The sequence below is a fragment of the Magallana gigas genome, chromosome 3, assembly GCF_963853765.1.
Source record: "Magallana gigas chromosome 3, xbMagGiga1.1, whole genome shotgun sequence".
NCBI lineage: Eukaryota > Metazoa > Mollusca > Bivalvia > Ostreida > Ostreidae > Magallana > Magallana gigas.
In genome coordinates, this window is record NC_088855.1 from 52,497,753 (window position 1) to 52,525,264 (window position 27,512).

The 27,512-nt window shown below is 32.3% G+C and overlaps 1 protein-coding gene and 2 long non-coding RNA genes across 5 annotated transcripts; 1 reads left to right on the top strand and 2 right to left on the bottom strand.

The window, feature by feature from the left end:
- Positions 1 to 25,201, bottom strand: LOC109620013 (uncharacterized). 2 transcript variants are annotated; one of them, XM_066080290.1, is made up of 4 exons: positions 25,069 to 25,201; positions 6,785 to 7,045; positions 4,763 to 4,918; positions 1 to 185 (listed from the first exon to the last, which is right to left on the bottom strand). In XM_066080290.1, the coding sequence occupies exons 1-4, from the start codon at positions 25,118 to 25,120 to the stop codon at positions 112 to 114; spliced, it is 543 nt and encodes a 180-aa protein (XP_065936362.1). In that variant the 5' UTR covers positions 25,121 to 25,201; the 3' UTR covers positions 1 to 111. The 2 variants fall into 2 exon arrangements, with proteins under 2 accessions (XP_065936362.1, XP_034317908.2); XM_034462017.2 differs by lacking the exon at positions 25,069 to 25,201 and adding an exon at positions 7,349 to 7,800.
- On the top strand, positions 25,193 to 26,527 carry LOC136274092 (uncharacterized). Of its 2 annotated transcripts, XR_010712387.1 has the most exons (4): positions 25,196 to 25,351; positions 25,534 to 25,649; positions 25,851 to 25,964; positions 26,367 to 26,527. It is a non-coding gene; the product is annotated as an uncharacterized lncRNA (long non-coding RNA). The 2 variants fall into 2 exon arrangements; XR_010712385.1 differs by having other exon boundaries at positions 25,193 to 25,351; positions 25,851 to 26,527.
- On the bottom strand, positions 26,288 to 27,063 carry LOC136274093 (uncharacterized). Its single transcript, XR_010712388.1, has 3 exons — positions 26,942 to 27,063; positions 26,602 to 26,853; positions 26,288 to 26,420 (listed from the first exon to the last, which is right to left on the bottom strand). It is a non-coding gene; the product is annotated as an uncharacterized lncRNA (long non-coding RNA).
- Positions 27,064 to 27,512: the final 449 nt, after the last annotated feature.

Genomic DNA, 27,512 nt, shown 5'->3' on the forward strand with positions numbered 1-27,512 from the left:
AATATTAAAACATTTTTATTTCTTCAAACATAAATACTCAAACAATCTGATAATAACAAGACAAACATAAATAAAACTGTCAATAAATCTATTTTTGTTCTTCAGTTCTCGCTATTGAATCCATACCACCAGTAAGACTAATAACGTGAGGAACGAAAGCTCTATCCTACAGCTTGAGGAGTTGGCTGAAAAAATAAAGATAAAAGATTGGTCATATAAGATATATACAAAAAGGGAAACCTTTACACACCCTTGTAAACCATGGCAAAAAGTGTACTATCCACCCCAATGATCTAATTTGAATAAAATAAACTAAATGGAAGATTTTAGGCAGATAAAGTGAAAAATATAGGCTATAAGAAAAAGGAAAGTCAGAGACCAACGGCCACGATCGGGAGTGAAAAGAGATTTGATTGGCAAGTTGAAAAATGATAACAGAAAACAAATGGAAGACAAAGTCAAAGACCTGCACGCATGTTTGTAAATATTTCATAAGATTTTTCTTTCCAAAGGCAAATCTTACGAAATTTTATGTCAATCCTAATTCAAACTTAGTGGTAAAAACAAAGTAATGTTAGGAGTATGCTAAACTATGATATCTTAAAACATTATTACAAAGAGATACACAACGCTTAAAATCTATTTAAAAGGTTTCAAGTAGTTGTTATATATGTGGAAACGATAAGAATGGTCTAGTCAATATAAAGATAATTCATGTGTGTAAAAACCAAAAATGAATTGTTTTTATTCTTGATGCAGATAGTATTAACCAAAATACTTGTATATTCAGTACTTTTCTAAACTGAGTTATACATGCATTTGTTGAAATCACATTGATTACATTCAGATCTTAAAATATATTCCATATGATTGTTATATTTGATAAGAAACTTGAAAAGAAACTTTTTTGGTTCAGACGGTCATACTTCCGCAGTGATTGTTAACACTGAAAGGGAACTATACTTGTATATAAAAAACAAATACTTTCGCACAAGTATCAGGCTTAAAAATAAATTTAACAAAAACAAAAATGGTTTGGATTGGTAGCAAATAATTTTCAAAGGATGTATTTCATCATTCACGATGGAAACTTAGGTGGAACAATTTAAATTTTGAGCTTCTATGAATCAAATTTTACAGTTATGATATGGAATAATTAATTATTTACCAAAATCATCTGCAATTAGAAAATTGATAAATCAATGGTAGTTAAGAAAATTAACTCCAATTGGTCGAATTACGATAATCAAGACACTAATAATACTTAAGTTAAATCATTTAATACTAGCATTACCCAACCCAAAAACTAAATGTCTAAAAACTTTTGAACATGATATTTTTTTTATTTCCTATGGGGCTGTTAAGTTCATAAAGTAAAGAAAAGAACAATCATATAAGATTATAATCATGGGGGTCTCAAAATGGTTGATTATGGAAAGTTAATCACAGCACTCAAAGCTACTTGGATGAGAAGACTAATTAGAACTAACACAAAATGTGTAAAGCTTTTAGAATCAATTTTGAAAATTAGTATCTCTGATATATAGAGAAATGGTCCAGATCATTTAAACTTTCTATGTAAAAATTTAGAAAATTCTTTTTGGAAAGAAGTGCTCCTCAGCTTGTTCAAAATAATTGAGCAAACTCCACTTAGTAAACCCCAAATTATAAATGATAATATATGGCACAATCCCAAAATCACCGTAGACAATAGATCAATATTTATCAAAAGTTATGTTAATAAAGGCTTTATTTTTGTTAGTGATCTTCTTAATATAGATGGAACATTCATAAACTTTAATGAATTGAAACACATTTATCCAAAGACAAATTCTATAGAGTATGCAAGTTTACTCAGGGTTTGAGATTTGAAAAATATTTTTACAAAGTTCAATATCTGAAGTCCAAAGTTGTTTTAAAAACACAAAATAACAACGTTATTAGCAAATATCGATACATTTGTATTGGCATCCATGATTTGTTTATTTGAGGAAGATATGCTCCGACAAAGGTAGATTAAAATTGAAACAGAGGAAATTCGGACTAATTTTTTTCATTTTCTTATTTTCTCTATAAAACTTTTTGTTGCAGTGTAATTGCAAAAGTTAAGTTTTTATGTGTTTGTTCATATCATTTTAAATATTTTATGGTTGTATTTACTCGTCTATAAATTTATATCACTGGCTGGCACGCGATTGGAAAAATCTTTAAAATACATAAAATCGATTCAAGATAAAATATCTCGAAATTTTGATCATTGACCTTATATTATGTTAATGACAACATAATACAGACAATAAAAACAGTTTTAGGCAATCAATGGTTTGGAGCTCCTATTAGTCAGTTTTTTGTAAAACAATCAAAAATGTGTTCAATTTTGGAAATTGATAGAGGAAATTCGGACTAAATTAAACTTAAAATATGGGCTTAAAACGATTCATTCTAATATAAAATTAGTAAAGCTATTTGTATTTTATCATTTCCCAACCTACAAATTGTTTTATTATTTTTAATAATTAAAAAATAAAGAAAATCTTGAAAATGGTAGACAATTTTGACAAATTTTGACAATTTTTTCAAAAAACATTTAGAGGTCACTAGCAGAAAAAGTAGGTCATTGACCTAGTTATTTGAAAGTGAAAAATAGCACCACAATAGTGAGGCTACAATGAATGATAAGTAGTTTTTCGTTCCTCTTAGTGGATTTTTTTTCGCCCCTGAGTAAACGTAATTCTTAAGAACTGCAGTTACAACCAGACTGCAAACACAAGATATACACTAACCAAACTTACAGAACACAATACAATATGGACCAATTATCCCTAATCATGTTCTATTGTTTATTAATACATGGAAAGGTTGTAAACCCATGTACAACATACTTTTAGACCAAAAAAAAAATGAAATATGTACATCTATATCTAAATGGAGAGAAAAGGGTTACAACTATTCACAAACTTCTTGGAATAAAATTTTTTAACTCCCTTTTAAGTGTACACAGGAATCAAAACTACATTGGCTGCAATATCAAATACTTCATAGGATTATTCCTATAAAAAATATCTTTTAAATATAAAAAAGCAGAGTCTGCTGTATGCACCTTTTGGAAAACAGATGAAGAAAGTATTAGTCATTTATTTTATGAATGTTATATAGTAAAAGAAAAAGAGTTGTGGTGTGATGTTGAAGAGTGGATTTTTACACAATTTGAAATCTCGATTACATCTGATATTCAATCAGTTCTTTTTGGAAAATATATAAATAAAGAAAGTTATAAATTTTTTAACCTGATAGCTCTTATTGTGGAGCATATATTTTTTCATGTAAATATAAAAGTAATCCGATACCAAATATACAAATAGCACCAGAAAACTTAATCTTGTCTATATAACTACAATTTTTCACAAATATTCTGCCAGTGGCTTTCATATTCCTTATATTTACATCTTTTCAACAGCAAATATTTTTCAGTTAAGATTCTTTCTGTTATGACCTTTTCCAAAGCATTTCAATTGTTCTCAGTATAGTATAATCTATACATGTGTAGTAATCCACCTGCATATTCTCTCTCTTTCTCTCTCTCTCTCTCTCTCTCTCTCTCTCTCTCTCTCTCTCTCTCTCTCTCAAAATCAGCTTCACTTCATATGAATTATACAAAATTGTACTATTAAGTAGAAATAGCTTAAAGATTATGTAATATGTTTCTACAAATGCTCCAATCACCTATTATGTCATAGATGTACATATGTGAAATGAATAACCCAATAAAAAAAACATATACTAGATATATGACGCCAAAAAAAGCATTCCACTAGGATCAATGTATTATGTCATATGTTAAAAAAAATATCGCTTGAAAAGAATATTCGAGTAAATAATGTTTTTGTTTTACTCATGTATGCAGGTGAAGAAAACTTTATACAAGATTTCGGTACATAGACCGAACAAATCTGCGGAACATCCTAAATTTTAAAACTTAGGCCTATCTAAATACTATCTTATAATAGTTTAATTCTGATTGTAACACCTCATTTGATTGGAGGAACAAATTTATTTATATCGTATAAATAACTTGCCTACGTCACAATCCGACGCGCGTGCGAAACGTATTAATCCGCTTGACGTTACGTTTAAATTTTGTACAAATTAACATCTTTTAACTAAATAATGGGCCTTATTTTCTGATTTTAGTATTAGAACATTAAATTATAAGGAATAAATTTAATTTTTACCTAATAGTAGTATAATGGAATATCTTTATACGTTTGGGTTTTTTTATCTTTTTTTTTTCATTATGAGTACAAGTAACGGTGTACATTAGTGTATGTCATAACCCTTTAGGATATTTGTAAAACGTGTAATATAAGTCATTCTCAAAAAGTAATCTAAAATGCATGTACACCTTAAGAAGAAAAATAGGAGTTGCAAAACACTGTTCAAAATAAAAGAAACCAAAAAAATTTATTTAGCAGCAATACCAGCTTTTAGATCAATAGTCGCAATTTCTTTGTTATAACACGAATACCTATCAATGTTTCGCTGAAAACAGTGATTGTAGCTAGATTAACATTCCGCACGAACAACACTGTAAAATAATGATAATACAAAGCTGCTTCGGTCCCGCCCCAAAAGGAATTTACTGACTATGTTAAAACGACGTTAGGTCAAATACACACCATGTACCTAATAAAACATGCAGCTATTTAGTAACAATACTTTCAACTGTATTCAAACATCAAGGTTCTCCTGTTATAATACGTACCATACTGACAAATGTACCCATACATCCAAAATGTCCTTGTACAGTCTGCGGACGTCAGAGTCGGCTCACCAGTCGACAGTGACAAGAGAACGCATGCGCCGCGTGGGAGCTCAGACTGGCTCTGAATGCTACTTATTGGTATGGTCACGTCTTGGCCTATAAAAAGTAACTGTCACTATTATATTATTTATATTTTTATATTTTTTGTCTAATGAAATATATTTAGAATGCCCACAATCTCTTAAAAAACGGCATTTAACAAGCTCTTGACTTCCTCTTTAAAATGATATCAAATTAAATATAGGTACTGGGATTACTTTTCCCGTGATTAGATATAGATATAGAATGTCAAAATATTGTTTTATTTTTTACATATTTCCTTTAAAGCCGTAAAATACGGGAAAAGATTCATCAAATATGACGGTTAAGATCTAGTAAATGATTGTATTTTACAAAGGCATCTTTCGTTTACTAGATCTTGACGTTAAAATATATGATGGTGCTAAATAATAATAGTTTTGTACATTTTGATATTATGAAGAGAATGTATGAGAATTGTATATTTTTATATTATGAAGAGAATGTATGAGAATTTTATATATTGATATTATGAAGAGAATGTATGAGAATTGTATATATTGATATTATGAAGAGAATGTATGAGAATTGTATATATTGATATTATGAAGAGAATGTATGAGAATAAAATCTTGATATCCGTCCTTGTCCTAAATAGTATTTCCGAAGTGTCCTCATTGAAGATTTGGCGTAGAAATACATCTTTAGGAAGGAGTCTTCTCATTTCAGACATACTTTTTATATTAAGAAATTCATGAAATATTTACACAGTTAAACGGATCATATTACCAAATAATTGTATCAGTTTAATTAAACTTGACCATCCTGTTTTTGTATCAAGGTCAGGACCTTTTTTATCAATTGGAAGGATGATAAAAATACATGTAGTTATTTGCAGTTAAGTAGACATTTGTTTGAAATATAAAGTTTCTATTCTTGAATGAAATTATAGAATATCAGAATGTCTATCAGCATATACTACGAAATTAAAATGTTTCTGATTTTTAAATATTATGAAAACTTTACATAAAGATGTCAAATGACAGAAAAGTAATATACTGACCTTTAAATAAGAGACAACCCCCCCCCCCCCCCCCGATTTTAGTGATTTTTTCACCTCAAAAATCAATATATAGAATGAGCGCGTAAAAAGCTAATATAAATGTAATTTGATAGACAAATCATATTTTAAAGCATACATTTGTATTCTAAAACACAAGTATCTTATCAATGGTTCAAATTAGTTGAAAAAATCCAACATAAATGTTATGGTTTTTAAATGCTAAATAAATTCATGAATCTACAGCAATTCTGAATTGCCATAACATGTGATACGCCAATATTCCGCCAAAAATATAGTCCGTATTAGATTCTAAATTTTGATTACTTTTTAATGCCAAGTTGTATGTTAGTAAAAAAAAATGATGAAAAATTTGATATTTCGATTTTCTTTTATCTTGATTACATGAACATTAAATCAAATTTACCTGTTACAAGTTGAAAACCTGATAAGACTCCTTCCTTAGATAAACAAACATTTTAGAATTTGGAATCTAAATGTACCGAAAGTAATTTGTCATTTGCAATTATCACAGTTTTTTGTAAGGTCTTGACGAGGCAAATAATATTTATTTATTATTTGATATTTTTCTTATTTTATATCATATTATATATATATATATATATATATATATATATATATATATATATATATATATATATATATATATATATATATATATATATATATATATATATATATATATTATATTTATATATATAAACTTTGAAAAGCTTTTTGGATGTTTAATACTGGCTATAAAACAAATGGTTATTGCAGAAAAAATGACAAACCCGTCTAATGATGGTTATTCACGTGTACGAAAGAGAGCATGTTAATGTTAAGTGCATTTCCCTGCACGCTTAGTTGAACAAGAACAATACCATTATCAGATAAAATGCGCCCTCTAGTGTTGTTCATTCCGAGCCAAAACACACTGCTGCTGATCACTCCGGATTCACTTTCTGTTTTTACTTTATTTCCAACTGTTGTCAGACTAGCATTGGTCGGTAGCACCGCCAAGGTTCCTCCGCCGGAAGTACACCTCTCCGAGGCAGTCTGTCGTGGCACACTCTCAGAGACTATCTGATAGCAGAATGCCTCGTATGGAACCAGAACCCCCGCTGTTATCCCGTCAGCACATCCTAAACATAGAGAACAAATGTAATGGTGTTCTTTAGATGACACATTCCGTAGGCGTCTCTTTCTCCCAAATCATATTTATATGATAAGTAAAAAGAGGACGGATACCTAAGAGTTTTTATGATAAAACAATTAAAAAACAACTTCAGATTGAGTAAAGTAATGCAAAATTATGCTCTTCTATAGCTAGTTTTACTTTAAATAATTATCTCTTATTTAATGATTCGTTCTTTCCTAAAAAAAAAAAAAAAAAAAAAAAAGTATTTTTCTAACTATGTCATTAATAAAATATTGTAAAATTTTACCCAGGCTTTTGATAACACAGTCCAAAAAACATAAAAGAAATACAGGCATCCAATCCATCGTGCTTTTTCTGTACATAGTTAAGCAAGTATGTCTTAATGATGACTCTTGATGCAAGAGTATGTAGTGTCAGAGGAAGTGTGATGATTCGAATAACCTCTCCTCCTCCTCAAGCGACATCCCGACAACTCAATTATACGTAATACTGCTTTAACGTGACTGGTTGAAGGGACGGGTGACAAACCTTACATTTTTTTTAATTGTTGTGAAACTAACACGGATCAATTCTGGTTCATAATATAAAAAAACTGGTTTAAACATTGTTTTACTTCGTTTCTTCTTTCAAGTTATTAAATCAGCGATCTGTTGAGCGAAATATTTTTGCGAGGAAGTAAAACTTGCTGTATCACTGGACTTGAAATTTTGATTTGAAATGCATAAAAGAAATCAAATCTCGTGCTCCTTTTTTCTTTCCCTTTCCATATATGCTTGATTTACTTCCGTGAAATCTTGAATCAAGCGAGTCAGTGAGGGAGGAACCTTAACCCCTCTGAGTAATCGGTCTAACAAGCCTGCGTTTGACCCATCGACCCTTTGAATTGGTCTCATACAACATTGACTAAGGAAAACATACTTTGTCATGCAGTACTTATCATTCCTTTCACGTTTGTTAATACTCTTCATTACATGATTGTTTCAACAACCTCTTTAAACTTTGTCACAACTCGCGTGTCCTTCGTGATGTTTTGTATGCATTATCGTCTGACGACCATTTGATTTTATTCAACATAAAATTGAGCAGTTTTATTTTCTGTTGTATTTAGGTTTAAAGAGGATATATAAATTTATTAACAATACTGTCTTTTACTACTTTTACTGTGAGTTAATTAGTCATGAACTCATGGACAATTTTTAATTGGCAATGAGTCCATGACTAATTAACTCATCGAAAATTAAAAATTGTTAATTAGTAAAAGACAACACGTTTAAAATGTATTATAACATGATTACAGATACATTTTCAGTGTTGTTTCAATAATAAATTTGCAAATTAAATATTGTTGCACGTGTTCAACAGCATTTCGATATTTGCAACAAAAAACCTTTTGCCACACTTCCGAGAATAGAACATAAGGAAAAACGTAATATGGTGGAAAGTAAACAGCGGAAAAACACAATCATGTCATCGTGTAACAGTCAGCGTTGAATACATATTGATCATCTCATCATTGAACAAGTAACACTGTAGGCAAGTGTGATTTTCCCTAGTGTTTAATCATTGTTGATACTGTTATTTAGACTGGAGCAAGTGATCCCCATTTTCATCCGTTTAATGATAAGTCAAAGAACCATGATGTTTAAGATATCAAAAACTGCCTGCACTGTTCTTTTGTTTCACTAATTTTATATTTGTTTATTAGATATGGATTGACTTGTGTGTTGTACAGTGTCAATTTCTTTTGTAAATTTTTTTCGAGAAACAAAACTGAAAAATTAAATCGATCGAAATGGAAATTAAATTTATGCTATATATGTTATATATTTATATGTGATGGAAAAGAAACATTTACCTGTCCATCAGAGAAGACTGGACAGTGCTTAACACAATTCCGTTTTTAATTAAGGAATGAATTCAATATTTATTAGTTTTATACGATATACCATGGTTTGGAACAGTTTACGCTTTTTAATAAACCGCTCAATCCAAGAGCGAGAATGTTCATCAGCATCCGCATTTCGCAGAACTAGACACAAACACATGAAATAACCTTCCACAAAGGTTTTTTCTTCGATCATGGGGTCTCTATTAGATGCTACTATTAGTGCAAATGGGGAACGTATCAGGTATTAATGTTTTGATTTTGATATCTTAGGGAACCTGTACCTTCATGAATTTCGTATAGCCCTAGAATAAATTTTGATTGAGTTTTTAATAAAATGTTTTGTTATTCTTTATTCTTTATATCTTATCATTGTCAAAATAATTAGAATTACGAACCGTATAATACAAACACTTGCCTTGGGCGTTAGAAATTTGACTAGTAATACTAGACTCATCTGAAAGCAAAATTGGAAACGGCAGGGTCGCCTTAATATCTTGTATCAAAAAACGTGAACTTAGCAATACTAAAACCACGTACCAAATGCTTATTTAAAAAAGTAGTTTTCAACAATCCTGTCAGATGAACTGTTAAAAATGTTTTCCTGGTTGTTCTAATGAGAGAGTTTCCTGGTGGATAACATGTCCGTCCCGTTTAATATCTAGGACGTACTCATCAAGGAAACAAGTGGTGACCAGGTGTGTATACGAACTTATTGTGACGGAAAAATCCGTCGTCCGGGTTTTTCTTTCATCAAGATCAAGTTACACCTGTCCTGCTGCGTTTGGATTAAACGGAAATATAAAAACGATGATAATAATCAAATGTCCTCTAAAATTTCCGTTGAAACAATCAGCTTATGAAGCTTGTTTCATGTGGATAGAATCTTAATTTGCATGTTCTGTTCGGAGGTGGAAATATTTTGTCATTGTATTTGTAGCATAAAATTTTGTCCTTCAAATTAAACAGCTTGACAAGTGATTTGTTCATTGCTCCATCCCAGAAACCCCAAAGCATTAAATCCTGACTAAAAAAAGGGTCATGAGCTTTTCCAGCGCGACAGCGTTTTTGTTGGCTTCATTTTCCGACACAGTCAGCTCCATTATTTTATTCTAGCTGGTACTGTTATATTTTTCCTTAATTGATGCTTCAGAAACATTCTAGTCATATTTAATTTAAATCACAGAATGTGATCAAGGAAATCTTTACCTCAACCAAGTCTGTGTTTACGTTTTTGGTAGCGAAATGACCTTGAAATTCCAACAAAGGAGACTATCATACCCATACTGAGTAGTTGTATGGGTTGGTTTTGAGTTGCCTACAGGAGAAACTACACCCGATTCAGTCATCTATAGATATTGTTTTAATGAACTGCTATGTACAATCTCCTTCTCAAATTTTTTTGAATGTGGGCGCTTAAGATGTAGATTCGGCAGGAATCTGGGCGCACAAGGAGAGTGAAAATTTCATCAATTAAGTTTGAATATTTTTCGAATTATAACCGTTATTTGGTTTCTGTTGGATGTGGAATGAGTGGAAAAATATTTGAAATGCAAAAGGTTTTATTATAATATGGGTCTAAATATAGCAACACGATGCAATTCATGCAAAATCCTACTTATTTACAACTGTTTTTAAATGATTTTGTTGTCTCTGGGTCTTCTCTCCACAAATTTGAAACGTGTAAAGGTAACATATTTCAACATTAAAAATGTCGCTTTTTAAAAAAAGATGGAGAGATGACCCAGAGATGACTAATTATGTACTTTTTCAAATTATTTTTTGAAGGATAAAAAACAAAGTCCATCGATATGACAGTGTTGTTTCAAACAGTACTTTATAGAGAATATATTGTCAAGTCTCCGTGGCGCAGTGGTTTCGTACTGGATTTAGTGAATACATACATTCAGTGTTTTGGGTTCAAATCCAACTGGTCGTCTTTTTAAAAAAAATTAAACTTTTTTGTTTTAAATGTTTGTTATTATAACATGATGTTGAATTATAATATACCGGAATATTTTGATTTGTTTTTTATTGATTTCTAGATCTGCTGTATGAACACTATTAAAAAATTCTTTTCTTATTACTAGTTTTTTAGGATATACCGGGTACACAATATAACTTCATTAAAATATGTTTACATTAACATTTCCAACTAGTTATCGGTTTACCTCTCATTGCCATTTTTTGAAAGCTTTGTGAGTTTTTTAATAACCGGAATAGCCATGTACTTCGACTCTCAACATAATATATTTTTGTTGAAACCTGTACATAGCCTTTCGAGGTTATAGACATTTAAATCCCAATTGATTCGTGTCGAGGATTCCTGCAAACTTACAATCTTGTGCGCTCACTTTCTTACTGTCGTGCTTTGAGAGTGAGTGACAACGCTGTATTCAGTAATAGTTTAACTTCAGGCTCCTGACTATGGATCCACTGAACATTCTGGCGGTTATATCAGGGTCACCGGTGTGTCGCTAAATTGGTTCTTTTAATGTACATCACAGTGTTTCGACCTTCAGTTATATGGAATACGTTATAAATGTTTATACTTGCCATGAGTTTGACGGCGCTAACGGTATCCCCTTTCTCGCAATATTAACGTGTCATCTTTAGAAACAGTAACAAAACTATCCAGACTCCTTAAAGGGTACCTGCAGCCCAGCCGATGTGAAACAAATGTCAAAGAGTTTATTTACCAAAATTTAATGCAAAAAACAGCATCGAAATCGATGCAAAAACAACGGAGTTACGCCGCTTCAAAGTTGCTATTTTCACCTGCTTTGGGAAATCTAATCAAGAGAAAACGGAATTAGGCGATAACGATAACGAGCATTCAGCGGAAGTGACGTCACGAGGTCAACAGGAGGGAAATTTCCTTACAAAGCTCTACAAATTGAATGACGGCGACCCGAAGCTCCCATGGCGTGTAACTGCATTTCCATAGAGTTCTACTTGGCGATTGACTGCGCTCTCGCTGAGTCTCCGCCGAGCGCTCATGACGAGCTAGGAGTTTTGACTGCGCGTCCACGGCGTGCTCTGCGCGCTGACTCCGTGCACAAGACGTTCTTTACTTCTTTGTAGGTTACTATTAATTTGTACAATTGTATGGGAAACAAAAAAGAATTTAAAACTAATAAAAACTTGATAAAAATATGAAAAGGTACATTGTAATTGAAACGTAACTACTTCTAAACAATTTGTGAAAGACTAGGACAAAGCACTTATAATTAGTCAGGTCTACAAAAAAGATCCGTTATTAGTTGTTAGAAAGTTTACATATAAAAGATGTGAAAACATCAGAACCGATTGCAAATGGCATAAATTCCATTAACGTCCATTGATAGGTCATGGAATATTAGCAAATGCTACTTTTTACATAGTCATCTACATCTAGTTTTATAATTACTACATCGCTTGCTATTGTACAACGGGCATTGTTCGAGTTTTCGTGTTCTTGATGACAGCGCACAAGAAACGCCGTGGGAGCGCAGTATAAACGCAGAAGAAACGTCAAGAGAGCGCATACGCAGCAACAGCTCTTTGGGGTCGCTGTGTGAACGCAGCCAAATGAAAAACAACTTGTTCAAACGCTGTGCGCAGTGAGAGCGCGATAGAGACGCAGTGAGATCTTAAAGGACTCCGTGAAGTCTCCGTGCAAGCGCAATTGACTTATCACTGCAATTAGCTGCGTTTCTTGAGCGCGCCAACGGAGCTCTCGTGGCGCTGTTGGAGACCTTACGGCGCTGTCACGGCGACATCATTACACTTCTACGGCGTGTTTATCACAACGCAGAGCCACGGCGCGTACTTTGTGCATGTTCAAAGTGCACGCCGTCACCTGGCGTTCTAAAATGTTCAAGGCGATCTCACCGCGACGGACGAAAACGCCGTTGCGTTGTTACGGCGCTGTAGGAGACTCTACTGCGATTACATTGGCGTTTAACATTATTTAAGAACGCAGCGGGATCGCCGTGAGGACGCAGCTCCGGTGTGACAGGGGTTTAAGGTAGCTCGCGGGTTTACCTGCTTGTGAGAAAACCTACCTTGAAAACTTGTCCACGTGATCCATAGGTTTCAGAGTTTTATTTCAAAAATTTATTTGAGATTCGTCTGCGCGGTAATAATGTTATCGTGTTTCAAATACAGTGTCGTTGATAAAATCAAGCAACGCCATTTCAATGAAATATATAGTAAAATGCACATCTTACCCGAGAAACGCACTACAAAACTATGCTCCAAACTTTTAAACGATTCAGACGAAATTAATTATACTCAATACAATAACGGAGGAGATAATTATGAATCAATTCATAAAAAATAATCATTATATGTTCTCGGCCAGTTTTTGGCAAAACAACTTTAGAGATTGAAAAGATTTCTCAAAACCTTATATTTTCATTACAACGTTAGCTCGACGTCAGCATTTCCTTAGTCTGAGAACCCTAAATTAAATTGAAATGCATTTATTGACAAGACTAGCTGATTAACACATTTTAGAACATGTAAATACTAATTAGACATTATTGTGAATGTTATCAAATGCACAAATGCAATTAATGTAAGGCTGTAAATATACAGAAAATTGCTATTTTTGTTTTTATCAATCAATACAAAAAAAAATTGCCAGGCAACTACTGACATCATCAGTTTGTATTTGTATAAAATAATTAGCTGAACAGAATTTTAAAAATTCGATTGGTAGTTAAATTTACCGAAGCTATAATTGTAAAAAAAAGCAAAGTTAATGCATAAGGCTCAATTAATCTAGTTATCTTTTTTAAACATGATTTTAAATGGAAGAGTTCCAACGCACACTCATACTTTATAGAACAAAATGTAACAATGATTGTGACGTCTTTGAATTTTCAGCACTTGATAATTATAAATGTTTGTATAAACAGTAATAAACTGCATTTAAGTTTTTTGAAATATTTCCTTTGATGCCTCTAAACATCCCAATAGTCATTAAAAAAATGTATGAATTTACTTTGACGGTCAACTCTTTACGTCGATTCCTATTGTGACGTCAGCAAACCCGCGAGCTACGTTAAGCTGTCAATATGGTACCGTCAAATGTGACGTCGCTGTGAACTTTTTGAAATTCTTAACGATTTAAAAAAACATTACCTACATGTATGCCCCTTTCACAATTGGCGCACGATCAGAAGCGACAAAATATTCGTGCGACCGAAAAAATTAGATATGAATCGTAAACTGTTGCCGAAATAATCGCATTAATCGGTGTCAAATTTTATATAACAAGTGCTTGAACTAAGTAAATTTTAAATGAAGTAAAGAATAATCCTTACACATTTATATACATGTATATAATTATATACATGTAGCTTTATTGATTTCAGACATATTCTGATAGTTTTGTTTCGGTTGGTTTCGTTTCGTTTTAATTTCGTTTCGTTTTGTTTCGTTTCGGTAGGTTTAGTTTCATTTCGGTAGATTTCGTTTTGTTTCATTTTGTTTTGTTTTGTTTCGTTTCTATTTCGTTCCGCACTTTACAGGTACCCTACTACTTATCTGTACAAAAAATAATATCATAACACAGTGAATCTTGTCTTCTGAGTGTACTCTCTTTGTACAATGTTTGATCTCGTTTAATCTTGACGTTTTTTCTAAGATATATGTAAAGATTTGTTTATTTTAAATGCACCTTAAAAATATACAGATTAATTATACTCGATAAGATATGCTTCACGGAGCATGTCAGTTTTTAATTGTTTTATATATTTTGTATGCATTTTTCCTTATTAAGAAAATGTACATTTTAAGCGCATAAAAATAAACGATATTTCATATGAGATCAGAATTAGTTTTGAACGTCATTTGTTGAAAGTTTCAATTAAATTTCTGACCGTTTTATCGCCAAATATAGACGACCAACGCTAGAAAAATGAGTCAAAAACGATAACGTAAATAGATACCTTGGAGCACTGGGTCGTCATTAAATTTTATGTGCACGAGGAAAAATCTCCAATGGAGACCAAAAGGTTCTTAGATGCTGCTATTTTATAGGACAAAGGTTTACAATTGGAACCACAATTGGTATTGAAGGATTGAAATTGTAAATACTGATATACTGCGCTCTTGCAGCACTCCGATCCCCCACACAACCCGGATCTTGCACCTATGGTTTCGCTGTATTTCCTTACCTTAAGTCAAAACTGGGTGGACAGATACTTTCGGACCTAAATGATCTACAATATACGAAAGCCGAGAAGGATCATTCGAGATTCGAGATTCAAAATACGAGATTCGAAATACGAGATTCGAGATTCGAGATTCAATATCTAAATTAACCAATCAAATCATGGATCTGTAACCTGTATCCTAGCAACATCAAACTGTTCTAAATAAAGATCATTCGTACATGCTCTTTCCTACAAGTAAATGTCTTAATAGCTCTTATATTGTGGTTATAAAATAGTTAAATTAACATTGATAAATTGACCCCACACAGGATAAACAATTAAATTAGTGATAACACTGTGGGCTTTACAAATCTATGTGATTTTGTTTGTCCTGTATGTATTTTCCCCCCGAACCATTTTAACCCATTGTGTATTCGCCCCAACTGTGTAAAAATCGGCTCGCGAAGAAAGATCTGTTTAATCTAAATAATAAAAACTGAGTGTGGTTTTAGCTATGAAACGAAATTCAATGAAATAATCGACATGTCAAAATATAGGTTATCATAAAGTTTTAAACCATAGAAGATATAATGATTTACAACCTCAACGACAACAATCCAGATAGGAAAAGGAATATTTCATGGTTTTTTTTTTTATAATTTTCGCTAGCTAATGTAAGACATCACAAATACCCCAAACCCCCTCACGGAAAAGGAAATGCTAGGTGATGAGGGAGAGAGAGAGAGAGACAGACAGACACAGACAGACAGACAGACAGAGAGTTTTGTAGTGTCAAATTCAGTTTTGATTTAGAATTTGAAATTAATTTGATTTGATACAAGCATATATAGACAATAATTAAGCCTCTAAAAGGAGAAAAGAGAGGAGGTAGCTAGGATAGCGCAGACCAACTAGCAAGCTTTAATTTTACATCAACTCTCTCTCTCTCTCTCTCTCTCTCTCTCTCTCTCTCTCTCTCTCTCTCTCTCTCTCTCTCTCTCTCTCTCTCTCTCTCATCACCTAGCATTTCCTTTTCCGTGAGGGGGTTTGGGGTATTTGTGATGTCTTACATTAGCTAGCGAAAATGAAAAAAAAAAACATGAAATGTTCTTTAAATTGTGTGCGGATGTTGTACTCCAAAAATCTGTTTTCAGTATATACATTTCAAGAGGGGGGGGGGGGCTTTATAGTCCTAATTAGTTTGCCAGTTATTCTGTCCCCACTTTGTTTTCTCTTCGTTTTCCAGTTTTTTTTATTTGGCTCGGCAAATTAATATAAAACTTTCTGTGTAGCTCCATAACGATGCACTGTAGATAAATTATTAGTAGTTTTACTTTTGATAAACAGGTACATATCCGTACTTGAATTTCAATTTGACTCTTATAATCGGATTTAATATTCCAATAAATATAGGGTAGGAAGAGTAGACGGGACTTTTTTGCGCATATCCTACTGTACCATTCATTCAACACAGGTATTAGCACTCATCGAGCTCGACTTGCTTTCCTTTTTTTCATCCACTGGATTTAAAGCTATTAATTTTTGAAAATATTTTGAATTTATGGCCTGAGATTATATATAAATTAGAGCTGAGCTGGTGCATCTATTTACCCAAATGGACCAAAATATATCCAAATGAATCTAAAAATTTTGACATAATTAGTTTTAAACGTACGACTCTTTTTCAATTCTAATCGGGTATGTCCTTTAGAAAAATCTTGAACCACACACATTTTAGCAAATAAAACGACAATTGTTTCATTTTTTTATGGGGAGGGAGGTGGTGCCGGTAAAGGACATGTATTGCTTGTGGCAGTTGTGCTATACTCTCATTTGTTATAATAGGTAATACTACATATTGATATAAAATGAAAGTTTCCAATTACACTGTACATAGCTTCTATCATGCATTTTGACCCGTGCGATAGTTTAAAACAATTTTCAAAGCATTTAATGTAATTCAACCGATCATTTTTGAAATTTAATTTTCTGGATCCCCGCCTGATACGTCCGCCTTCTTGTATATTAGAATTACATGTACGTTGACCATATGTACACATTAACTTAATCGGCTATGTTATGGGACGATACATTTGTTATCAATGTTTTTGCAGGATAGGTAACAAATAACAGCCTATTTGTGGGTTTTTGCACTGATTATTTGAGATAATTTGCCGCCACCTTTTATGCATTCCACACACCACTCACAGTTTCTTTATTTGGTGTTCTGTGTGTATGGCGACAAATTGGTAAATTTTCACCACTCACCCCTTGTAGCTTCATCCTGATTACATTTTATCTGGCTAAGTGTAATGAAGTAGTATATTAAATACACATAACTTTGTTTGCAGTGCTTATTTACATCTTTAGAGATTTACTTACAAAAAAAGTAAACATCTGTATGTAATTATTGTCAATTTTGGTGCGGGGGGGGGGGGGGGGGGGGGGTAGGAAACTACAGAGAAACTTAACTTGGCTGTGAAACATATGCTTTTATTCTTTCTTGTTGATATATCAATAAATAAATTATAACAAAATACATGTACAACAATTAATTTTGAAATATTCATGCACAATCAAATTTTTAAAAAGTTTTACTGTTTTCTGCACAAGAAATCGGCAATGTGAGCAAATGGCACCCTATCATCCCTACCTTTAATTGTAGAGAGTAGGTATCCTTCTATATTGAAAACAATTCCAAAAGTAAGACTCATAATAAGTTGTTTACTGAGGAAAAGGAAAAAAAAATTGTATTTATTAAAAATTCCGTATGATGTGATAATATCTCAATGATTTGTTTATAATCATAGTACTAGTGTATCACTGTATGCATACATAAAAACAATAAGTAATGCTTATATTTATTAGTGAAACAGGATAGATTATTTATATTTAGATTATTTAGATACATGTACTAATCTTCATGCGGGGATCTAGAAAGGAGGGGGTAAGGGGATCTGGACCCCCTCCTCGGGAAAATTGGAGCTTATTAAATTAACATAGTAAATTTTTTTTTAAAATTGGCCTAGGACCCCCTACATAAAAAATTAGCTACGCTTATGAAGTTCTCTACCATAACCGCATTTTTACACAAAAGGGGTGAATAAACCCGGGTTTTAAACTATTACTGGTGGTGAAATACCACAGGGTTCAAACGCATCAGGTGGAAATGCAAAATTCAAAATAAAAATCGCTGTATCTTTTGAAAACAACTTCAAAATCATATGATTTTTTGCATACTTATTTTCATTTGGTAGCGATTTAATAAAACATACGTCGTCATACAAAGTACACAGTAATTTTGCCGTATATCACTTTGTCCACGAACTTTCTAACAACCCTCGTACATCATGAAAAGAAGATGGGTGGATAAGGCGTGTAAAATGCCCATACGCGGTCGGACAGGCTACTGAAAAATTAAAGTATCAATAAATCTGATTGGTTTTTTTTTTAATCATTTAAAACAATATATATTTAACGAGTCATTGATTTTTAACCTAAAGGTGTGTTCAATACTTGGAATATGTTGACTCAAACAGGCGTATACGTATCAAATCCTGCAAATACTGTCATTTTTTTAGAACTTCAAGGCATTTTCTTTTATAGAGTGGGTCTGTGCTCCATATTTTTCTCATAGTCTAATTAAGGTCTGTTGGAAAACAAACCGATTTCAATCAATAAAAACGCGTAGAGATGAGCCACTATACTCAAAAATTATCATTTTGTATCCCAACAATTGAACGTTTTGAAAATATAATACAAGTCCGGTAGTTCGTGGCCTTAGTCACACATAATATTTAAAAAGCCCATTTTGTTGTGTCTGAAATGGCTCAGTGGTTAGAGTACCTGGCATAAGCTAACCTTATATATCTAGGCTTTTTATGTTACGGGTTCGATACCACCAAAATTTCCAACAATATTTTTTTTCTTATTTTTTGTTAAATATATTAAAAACTGACTATAGTTAGAAATTTTGCTTTTGCAAAGTTGTATTATAATATATTTGAATAGATTTAATTGGGGAAAATAAATTCAAAAGTGTATTTCACTACTAAGCCGAATGGGCATTTACGCCATCATATTCCCCCATCTTCTTTACTATGAGGAATATAAAATCATTTCAGAACGAGAGAGAGCAAGCATGCTCTAGTGCGAGTTAATCAGAGGGGTCCATTTCATCCAGTTTTTATTGAGCCTATCCATCTCACGTCTTCCCTTTGCACAGAATTGTAATACTTAATATAATTTTTTACATCATTTATAAGGGCGTTTACTGTTAGTTGATTTTCTGGCCTCTACTTCTGTATTTGTATTATTTCACATAATGAGCACTATATTGAACACCTTTGACATCACACCTTCTAAAATATCAAAATTGAAAATTAAATGTGTTATCGTCAACGTCTTTTCTAATTCTTTTTGAGTTGCAAACTTTAACAAATTCTTCTAGTAATTATCGTACCTTTAGATAATCTCTGAAGAAGTGATATATTGTTTCCTCGTGGATTCATAGATTAATATCTATTTTACAAATTTGTTTATGGTTAATATAATTGTTGAGTCTGTACTGCAATCATTTAAATAATTTTGAGTCTGGGTAATAGTAAAAAGGTAGACAAAAGCTTGTAACCTATTGCTTTTCAGTAATAACAAAATGCTTGCTCCATTTTCCTTTCTTGTAATTTTGGTGTTACATTAGTCTCTTATAATATATCAGACATCGGGTTTGAAGCCATTTTGTTAAAACAAAGGTTTAAAAGTTTCATTTCTTATGATGTTGTGTCCTCTTAAATCTGACAATACAGCTTGTATTACTTACATACATGTATATGTGAATAATAATTAATTTGAATATTAAATTTCAGGTAGGAGTCTTTTCTGGTTTTCGACTTGTCAAACGTAAATCTGATAAATTTTTCATTAAATCAAGATGAAAGGAAATTAAAATAGTATATTTTTCTTTCTTTTTTACTATCATACAACTTGGCATAGAAAAAGTAATCAATGTTTAGAATATAACAAGGACTATATTTTTGGCGTAATATTGGCGTAGGAAAATATCACATGTTTCGCAATTCAGAATTGCTGCAGATTAATGAGTTTGTTTTAGCATTTTAAAAACAATAACATCAATGTGGGATTTTTTTTTCTAATGTGAACTAATGATATGATACTTGGTTTTCAGAATAAGTTTTAAAAATATGATTTGCCTATCAAATTACAATTTCATAAGCTTTTTAAAGCGCCAATTCTATGCATTGATTTTTGTGAAAAAAATCACGAAAATCAGTTTTTCACTCTTATTAAATGGTCATATATTACCTTTTCTGTGAATTCATATCTTTATATAAAGTCTTCATAATACATAAAAATCAGAATATCAATTTTAGTAGAAATATTTATTCCAATTTAGTAGAATAAGCTGATAAAAATTTTGATATTCTATCATTTCATTGAAGAATAGAATCTTCAAATCTTACACAAATGTCTACAAAACTACGAAGAGCTACAGCTATTTTATCATCCTTTACGTTGAGGAAAAAGGTATTGACCTTGGCCTGACCTTTATGCGAAAACAAAAAGGTCAAATTTGATTAAACTGATAGAATCATTTGGTAATATGATCCGTTTGGCTGTGTCAAAATTTCATGAATTTCTTATTATAAGAAGTATGTTTGATAACGAGAAGACTCCTTCCTTCAATTTTCAAACGTTTTCATTGTCATCGAATAAGTCTATTACGCATCGTACTCCTTTGAGTTACCAAGCTTTATTTAAAAGGACTCTGATTTCCTTTTTGAATTTATTATTGTTTTGCAATAGCTTGCAATTGTAGTCACGCCGAGATTAACCAATCGATTTATCTCAAATTTCTTTCAAAGCTGTGATGACTTCTTTCCAAAATTAATTTCTGTAATGTTCCTGCATTTCCAACATACACTCTGATCCTGTATTTAATGGCTTTTCTATGTTAATGGTATTCTCCAATAATGTTTTCCATTTTCAATTATTATCCTTAGTTAATCTCCTAATAAGTAGACTTCAGTTCTTAAATATAGGAATTTAATGAAACCATCCTTAACCCACCATGTTTATGCTTTTGAGAAAACACTTGTCTTTTAACTTTATTATATTTTCAATAAACAAAACTGAGTATAATATTATTTAATTATTCCTGCATTTTCTAAAGAAAGTTCGGGTATATCGTTGTTACCCTGTTCCGTCCGTCCGTCCGTCCGTCCGTCCGTCTGTCATGTTTTACTTTCTCAAACTGCTCTTACATCCTATAAACCAGCAAACTGAACTCTTGGAGTTTGATTTGGGGTGTCATGTTGTTTTGTAAAAAGGTTTAAACAATTCTAATTCTAAAATTAAGTAAAGTAGTCCTGGGGGTCAAATAATTGGTAAAAAAATGACGTTTTTAACAAAAAATCTTCTTCCTCGAACTCCTCCTACAATTTCAACAGTAAACAAATCATCTCTTGAAATATGTTTTAGGGTATTCTATAGATGCGCAATAAGGTTTAGGAATTCTCAATTTTGTCCTGGGGGTTATTTAATGGCTGAAAAATTGATACAAAAAACTGGTTTCAAAACGTCATTTTTTTTTGTTTTGCAGTAGCCAAATGATCTTCTAGAATATGATAAGGGGTGTCATATTGAAGTGTGATCAGGTTCCAGATTTTTTTTTTATTAAGGGGATTAGATGGCAACAAAAAGTGACGTTTTTTTGCAAAAAAAGTATGGTTCCCAGAACTCCTCTTACAACGTCATCTCTTGGGATATAATTGGGGCTGTCCTATTGATGTGCAATAAGGTTTTAAAATTTTTAATTTCATCCAGGGAGTCAAATAGTAGCAAAAAATTGACGTTCATCAATCCAAAAAAACCATAGATCCTAGAACTCCTCCTATGATTTAATGGATAAACACATCATATCTTGGGATATGATAGGGAATGTTCTATAGATGTGCATTACGGTTTAAAAAAAATTAAATTTAACCCTGAGGCCCATTACCTACATACCTTTTTATGCCATTTAAGGATCAAGAAAATATATGTTAAGGGCTGGGGTGGGGATCTCAACCGTTTTCGAGATATTTTTGCACTTCCTGTTCAAGGTGGGTCATGACCACCCCTAGGGCCCATGACCTACATGCAGTTTGATGCCCCTTGACACAAGGAACAAGAATATATATGGTTTAAGGGTGGGGATCTCAACTGTTTTGAAGATATTAAGGGACTTGCTGTTCGAGGGGGGTCAGGACCACCGACAGGGCCCATGACCGACATAACATTTGATGCCCCTTGACACCAGAAACAAGAATTTATATGGTTTAGGGGTCATGATTATAACAGTTTCTGAGATATATTGTAATTTCCAATTCCTAGGGGGTGGGGATGACCCCAGGGGTCAGATCTAATAAACCCTATATATATATATTGCCAGTAACGGTCAATATATGATTATGAAAACCCTTTATCATTATCTTTGTCCGTTTTCAAGTTACCATTTACGATTGAGTCTACGATTCTTCCTACAAGCCCCCCCCCCCCCCCCCCCCCCGAAAAGTGGTTGTCTAACCCAAAATGAGAAAAATCAAACCAGGGTGCACAACTACATATGCAGGCCAATCGTATCCTAGAGTTTTGTACAATTCTGTTCAGCCATCTCTGAGAAACAATTTAATAGCGGGAAAGAAGAAAAAGAAGATGAAGTATAATAATACATGCAATAAGAACCTTACAAAAACAATAAGTCTCCAAATTATTTCATTCAGGAGACTTAAGAATAAAGATTAAATAGAGATAGGATCATAAAACATCAATAATTCAAAGATAATTGACAATTTCTGATTCTAAGGGGGTCATGACTTACATGCCATAATGATCTCATGTGCCATGATCTAAGGAGGAATACTATCTTTGGATTAAGGTGGGGATCTCAATGGTTTTAATGATATTTGATAATTTCAGGAAGAGCACTTGGGATCATGACCTACATACCATCTGAAATGCCTTGAACAAAGAAACAATAATATAATATGTACATCATATATGATTCAATTTAAAAACCCAGATATAGATCAATAATACATGTTTTGTAATGCTTCCTATGTATATATACATGTATTAGTTTGTGTTTTGGTCTTCAAGTCATGTTCATGACTGTAGTATGGCTTAGTCTTATTTTAAATTACATTAAGAAATTATTGTCAAATATATGACTTGGAACTCCCACCCCCAAACAAACTCAAATATAAACTGTTGCCCCTCCCTTTTATTGTTGAATGATCTTTTAAAATAAAAATATAAATTGGGGTCTAAAAAGTTTGATAAACTGGTAAAAATGTTATTCTTAAAAACAATTACATTACACCTTGCATAATTGACAATGATCTATTGAGATATGATCAGAAGTCATATTTCTACCTTAGGATCAATAACTAATATTCATTGACAAGTTAAAATTAATAACAATAAATGATTCAAATTATAAATGTTTATACTCCACATCCAACCCCCCCCCCCCACCCCACCAATCAAACCTGGTTCTAAAGATTCAGTCTTCTTACATTCTTACATGTGTACAGTAGCAATTTCTTGATTGCTTTTTCTCTCCTAATGCACATTAACATTTTGGAAATTGCTTAATTCAATTTTTAAGATTTAGAAACAAAATGTTATATGCATGTGTATTCGCCTATTTGGGGCATTTGTAAAGTCTTCTTAACAAAGCAGTGTCATCATTACGCTATGAATTACCCACATGGATCAAACACTACATACGAATGAGATAAAATACTTTATCATATCTAGTTTTAGAATGTCAGGGTGTCTCCAAGGGGGCATAACTTATATACAACTTGATGCGCAATGACACAGGGAGCAAGAATAAATTATATGGTTTAGGAATGAGGATCTCAGAAGTTAACAAAATATACAGTGTATCATCATTTTCTATTTCATAAAGGGGAGGGGGTTTAAAGACAACACCTGGGGGTCTTGTAGCTTTACACCATTTGATGCATCATAATGACATTAGAAGATATTTTGTATTTTCCTGTTTCATGGGGTCAGAACAATCCCATAAAGTCATGTCCTACATTGTATTTGATGCATTATAATACATTAAGAAAGAAATACTCCTTCCTTCATTCCTATTATAACTCATATAAAAATGATAAGACTCTACACTTACTTACATGTAATACACAAATTTAATAAGTAATTGTTTATAAAGGGTCAATATGGGGTCAACTCAATAGTGTAAGTCTGACAAATTAAAAAATAAATTTTGCAATTAAAATGACAGAAACTTTAAAAATGCGATATGATAGGTAACGATGATAAGCTTATTTAAAGGGGCATGGTCACGATTTTCCTCAAATTCAATTTTACTGTTTTATTATTTACAATGCTTTGGGAATGTATTTCTAATAATCATGTGCAATTTGATAGTCAGGCGTAGAGTTTTGAGCCAGATCCAAGGCTCACAATTCTTTGTCATGAAAACAAGGTTCGTTCCTTGTCTTTGTTTTCGTAGGTTCAATATACCAGTAAAATATCTTTTTGAGGCTGATTTGTCTATCTTCTTTTTCATTTTAAGCAAAAATAAACAATATCTAACGTTTAACACAATCATTTCAGGTCTGGAATTTTCACTTCAACATTTAAAATGTAAACAAATGTTTTGTTTATATAGCAAAGAATTATAAGCTCTACTCACTTATAACTCAACGGACGATACTCAAATTTTAGTTGCCTATTAAAATGCCTTACTGAAACATTGTAAACATTAAAATCTGACAAATAATTTTTGATCAAAATCGTGACCATGCCCCTTTAAATATTAAAAGATGATAATACAGTATGCTGTCAAAGGGAGATCAATTATTTAGAAAGTGAAAGTAATACTTATGTATGCTGGCGTCTCATTATATTGTGCTACTAAAATACATGTATTATGCTTACCTATATTGGTCAACATCAAAATGATAATCCAATATCCGCGCTTCGAGTTCATCCTGAACAACGTTTTTATTCGTTGTTTAATCACGCCAGGTCAAAAATGTACCAAAAAAGTAAACTTCCGGTTTTACGGCGTCTCATAACTATGACTGAACGAATTCATTTTTACGGGTTTCAAGTACCAGATCTAAAGAAGTATCTGCAAGAAAGGGGTGTAAGTTGCAGTATAGGCAAGAAAATAGACCTTGTGCGCTTGTGTGAGCTTGCAGAGGAACTTCGTCTTGAGGTAATCGTTCGTTCACTGAAGCCTGATTAAAAGCTAATTTTGACATTCGTAGTCAGAGCGACGAAAATAATAGTACCTATCATACATTTTATAAATAATTCAAATTCATATTTTTCATGGATGTTTTGTTGTGTAGTATAACCGGTTAAACACATAATCATTCTGTGCAATGATGGTTTTAGGTTTTGACATCTGCAAATGACGAAGAAGAGTACTCTGTGTTTGATGCAAGGCGCAGGACGGTGGCAGTGGGGAACAACAAAATTATTTTAGACCCTGTAAATGCCGTGACCGAGTGGTAAGACTTTCATTTTCACACTTTTTATAAAATTGTTTCTATTGACCATGTTGACAAAGCTTATTAGTATTTATACATCAAACTAAACAAAATGGGGTTAACACACACTTAAACCCACTTGAGTTTTCACAAAGTGAACTGAGCATTTTCATAGCATTGGAAATTTAAATACTATCTATATAGTGTATACTACTTTTGCAGGAGTAAGGATTTGGCCAGTGGACCAGACTTTGAATCGTGTGATGTGCTGGTATACTTAATGAGATGGTGTGGGTGGACTCACGACTGACTAGGACTTTATAAGCAGGATAATGGGTGACACACCAACCAATGCTTTATAAGTATTATGCTGTTTATAGGAGCTAAATGTCTGAGACTGAGCAGTTGGATTTCTTGGTTTCTTAATGAAAAATTCAATACAGTCAATAATACAATTTACATTTGGAAACTTAGCTCTGAAAGATGAAGGCATGAATTTTTTCATTACATTTCTGGAAGGCCATTTTAATAATGGTTTGAATATTGTAAACATGAAATTGATGGTTAAGACTTGAGAAACTCTGGAGGTGTTTACGCCAAATAAATCTGCCATGACAAATGTAGTCAAAGCTAGTCGCAATCTGACTAGAGTTAAAACAAACTCCTGAAACCTGCTGAGCTTTCTTTTTGGGCCTGACTTTGTATTTAGACTGTCTTTCTGATATTTTTTCTTTGCAGCACTCCCTTGTCCTGACCAATACTTCAATGTTGGTGAAGCCTTTTCTAAGTTATCTTAATAGAGAGGAAAATTATTTATATGAAAATGTTACCTTATTATAGAACATTAGATTATGATTAAGTTTTGTGATATATTAAATAATAAACTACGATCAACTTTTTTTCATGTTGTAAAAAAAAAAAATAAGTATTTACATTTTCAATATCACTGAATTTATTGTGCACCAGTCCATACCATATACACCATTTAGGATTTTCTTCGATGGTAGTCCAGTATACATTTGTACATTTTTGTCATCTTTCACAACTTTGTTGACAAAAAGTTCTCTCATGAGTTTCTCGGGATCCTCAAGTTTGGTTGATTTCTCCTCCAGAACCTTGATATCTGCAGTAGTGGGTGTTGTTTGGCTTTCTATATCTCTGGTTGACATGTCATTACTGCAAAAGCTGCTACTGATGTAACAGTAGTCCATTTCAACATGAGTACCTACAGTATATTTTCAATGTAAGTTTTTGTGTAATAAGCTTACCTCTATTTAAAAAGCCAGAATCTAAAAAAAAATCAAAATTTTCACCTGTGACAGAAAGAGATCCAACACTTCAATTTCTTGATTAACTGGCCAACTTCCATTCAATTCTCCACTGACTCCAGGAACAAACAATAAATTATCATTATTAATCTGTGATTGCAGAAAAATAATAATACTTAAATTAAAAAATAAATGAAATCATGCTTTCAAAAGTACATTTTAATTAATCAGAAATGCTAGTATTTTTATTGATCTACAATGAAAAATATTTGTGCACAAGTTTTACTACTTAATTTTATATCAGCAAATAATCTTGCATACAAGTACACTTTCACTGGCAGCCAGGGAATCCACTGGGGGAGGAACTAAGATTTCAAACTGAGTGTCTTTTACCATACACTGATCCCTCTTAGATATTGAAGTCGTTGAACGCATCTAAATATAACAAATTATAAGCAATCAAGACCAGCATGTGTGTCTCTAAATTGTAAATACTCAACACCTTATTAAAATGTTCAAAGCTCAAACAGTTCTCAATTTTGTGTTTAATCCTACAATATATCATAAATAATTAGCATTTTCCATCTAATTTGATGCAGGTTTTTAGACTTTATAT

Excerpts from the sequence above, each read along its gene's own strand:
- LOC109620013 (XM_034462017.2), bottom strand. The coding sequence starts at position 7,424 with ATGTACAGAAAAAGCACGATGGATTGGATGCCTGTATTTCTTTTATGT. Across the intron at positions 7,046-7,348 it reads CTGTGTTATCAAAAGCCTGG|GATGTGCTGACGGGATAACA; the intron begins GTAAAATTTTAC and ends CTCTATGTTTAG. Across the intron at positions 186-4,762 it reads TGGGTACATTTGTCAGTATG|CCAACTCCTCAAGCTGTAGG; the intron begins GTACGTATTATA and ends TTATTTTTTCAG.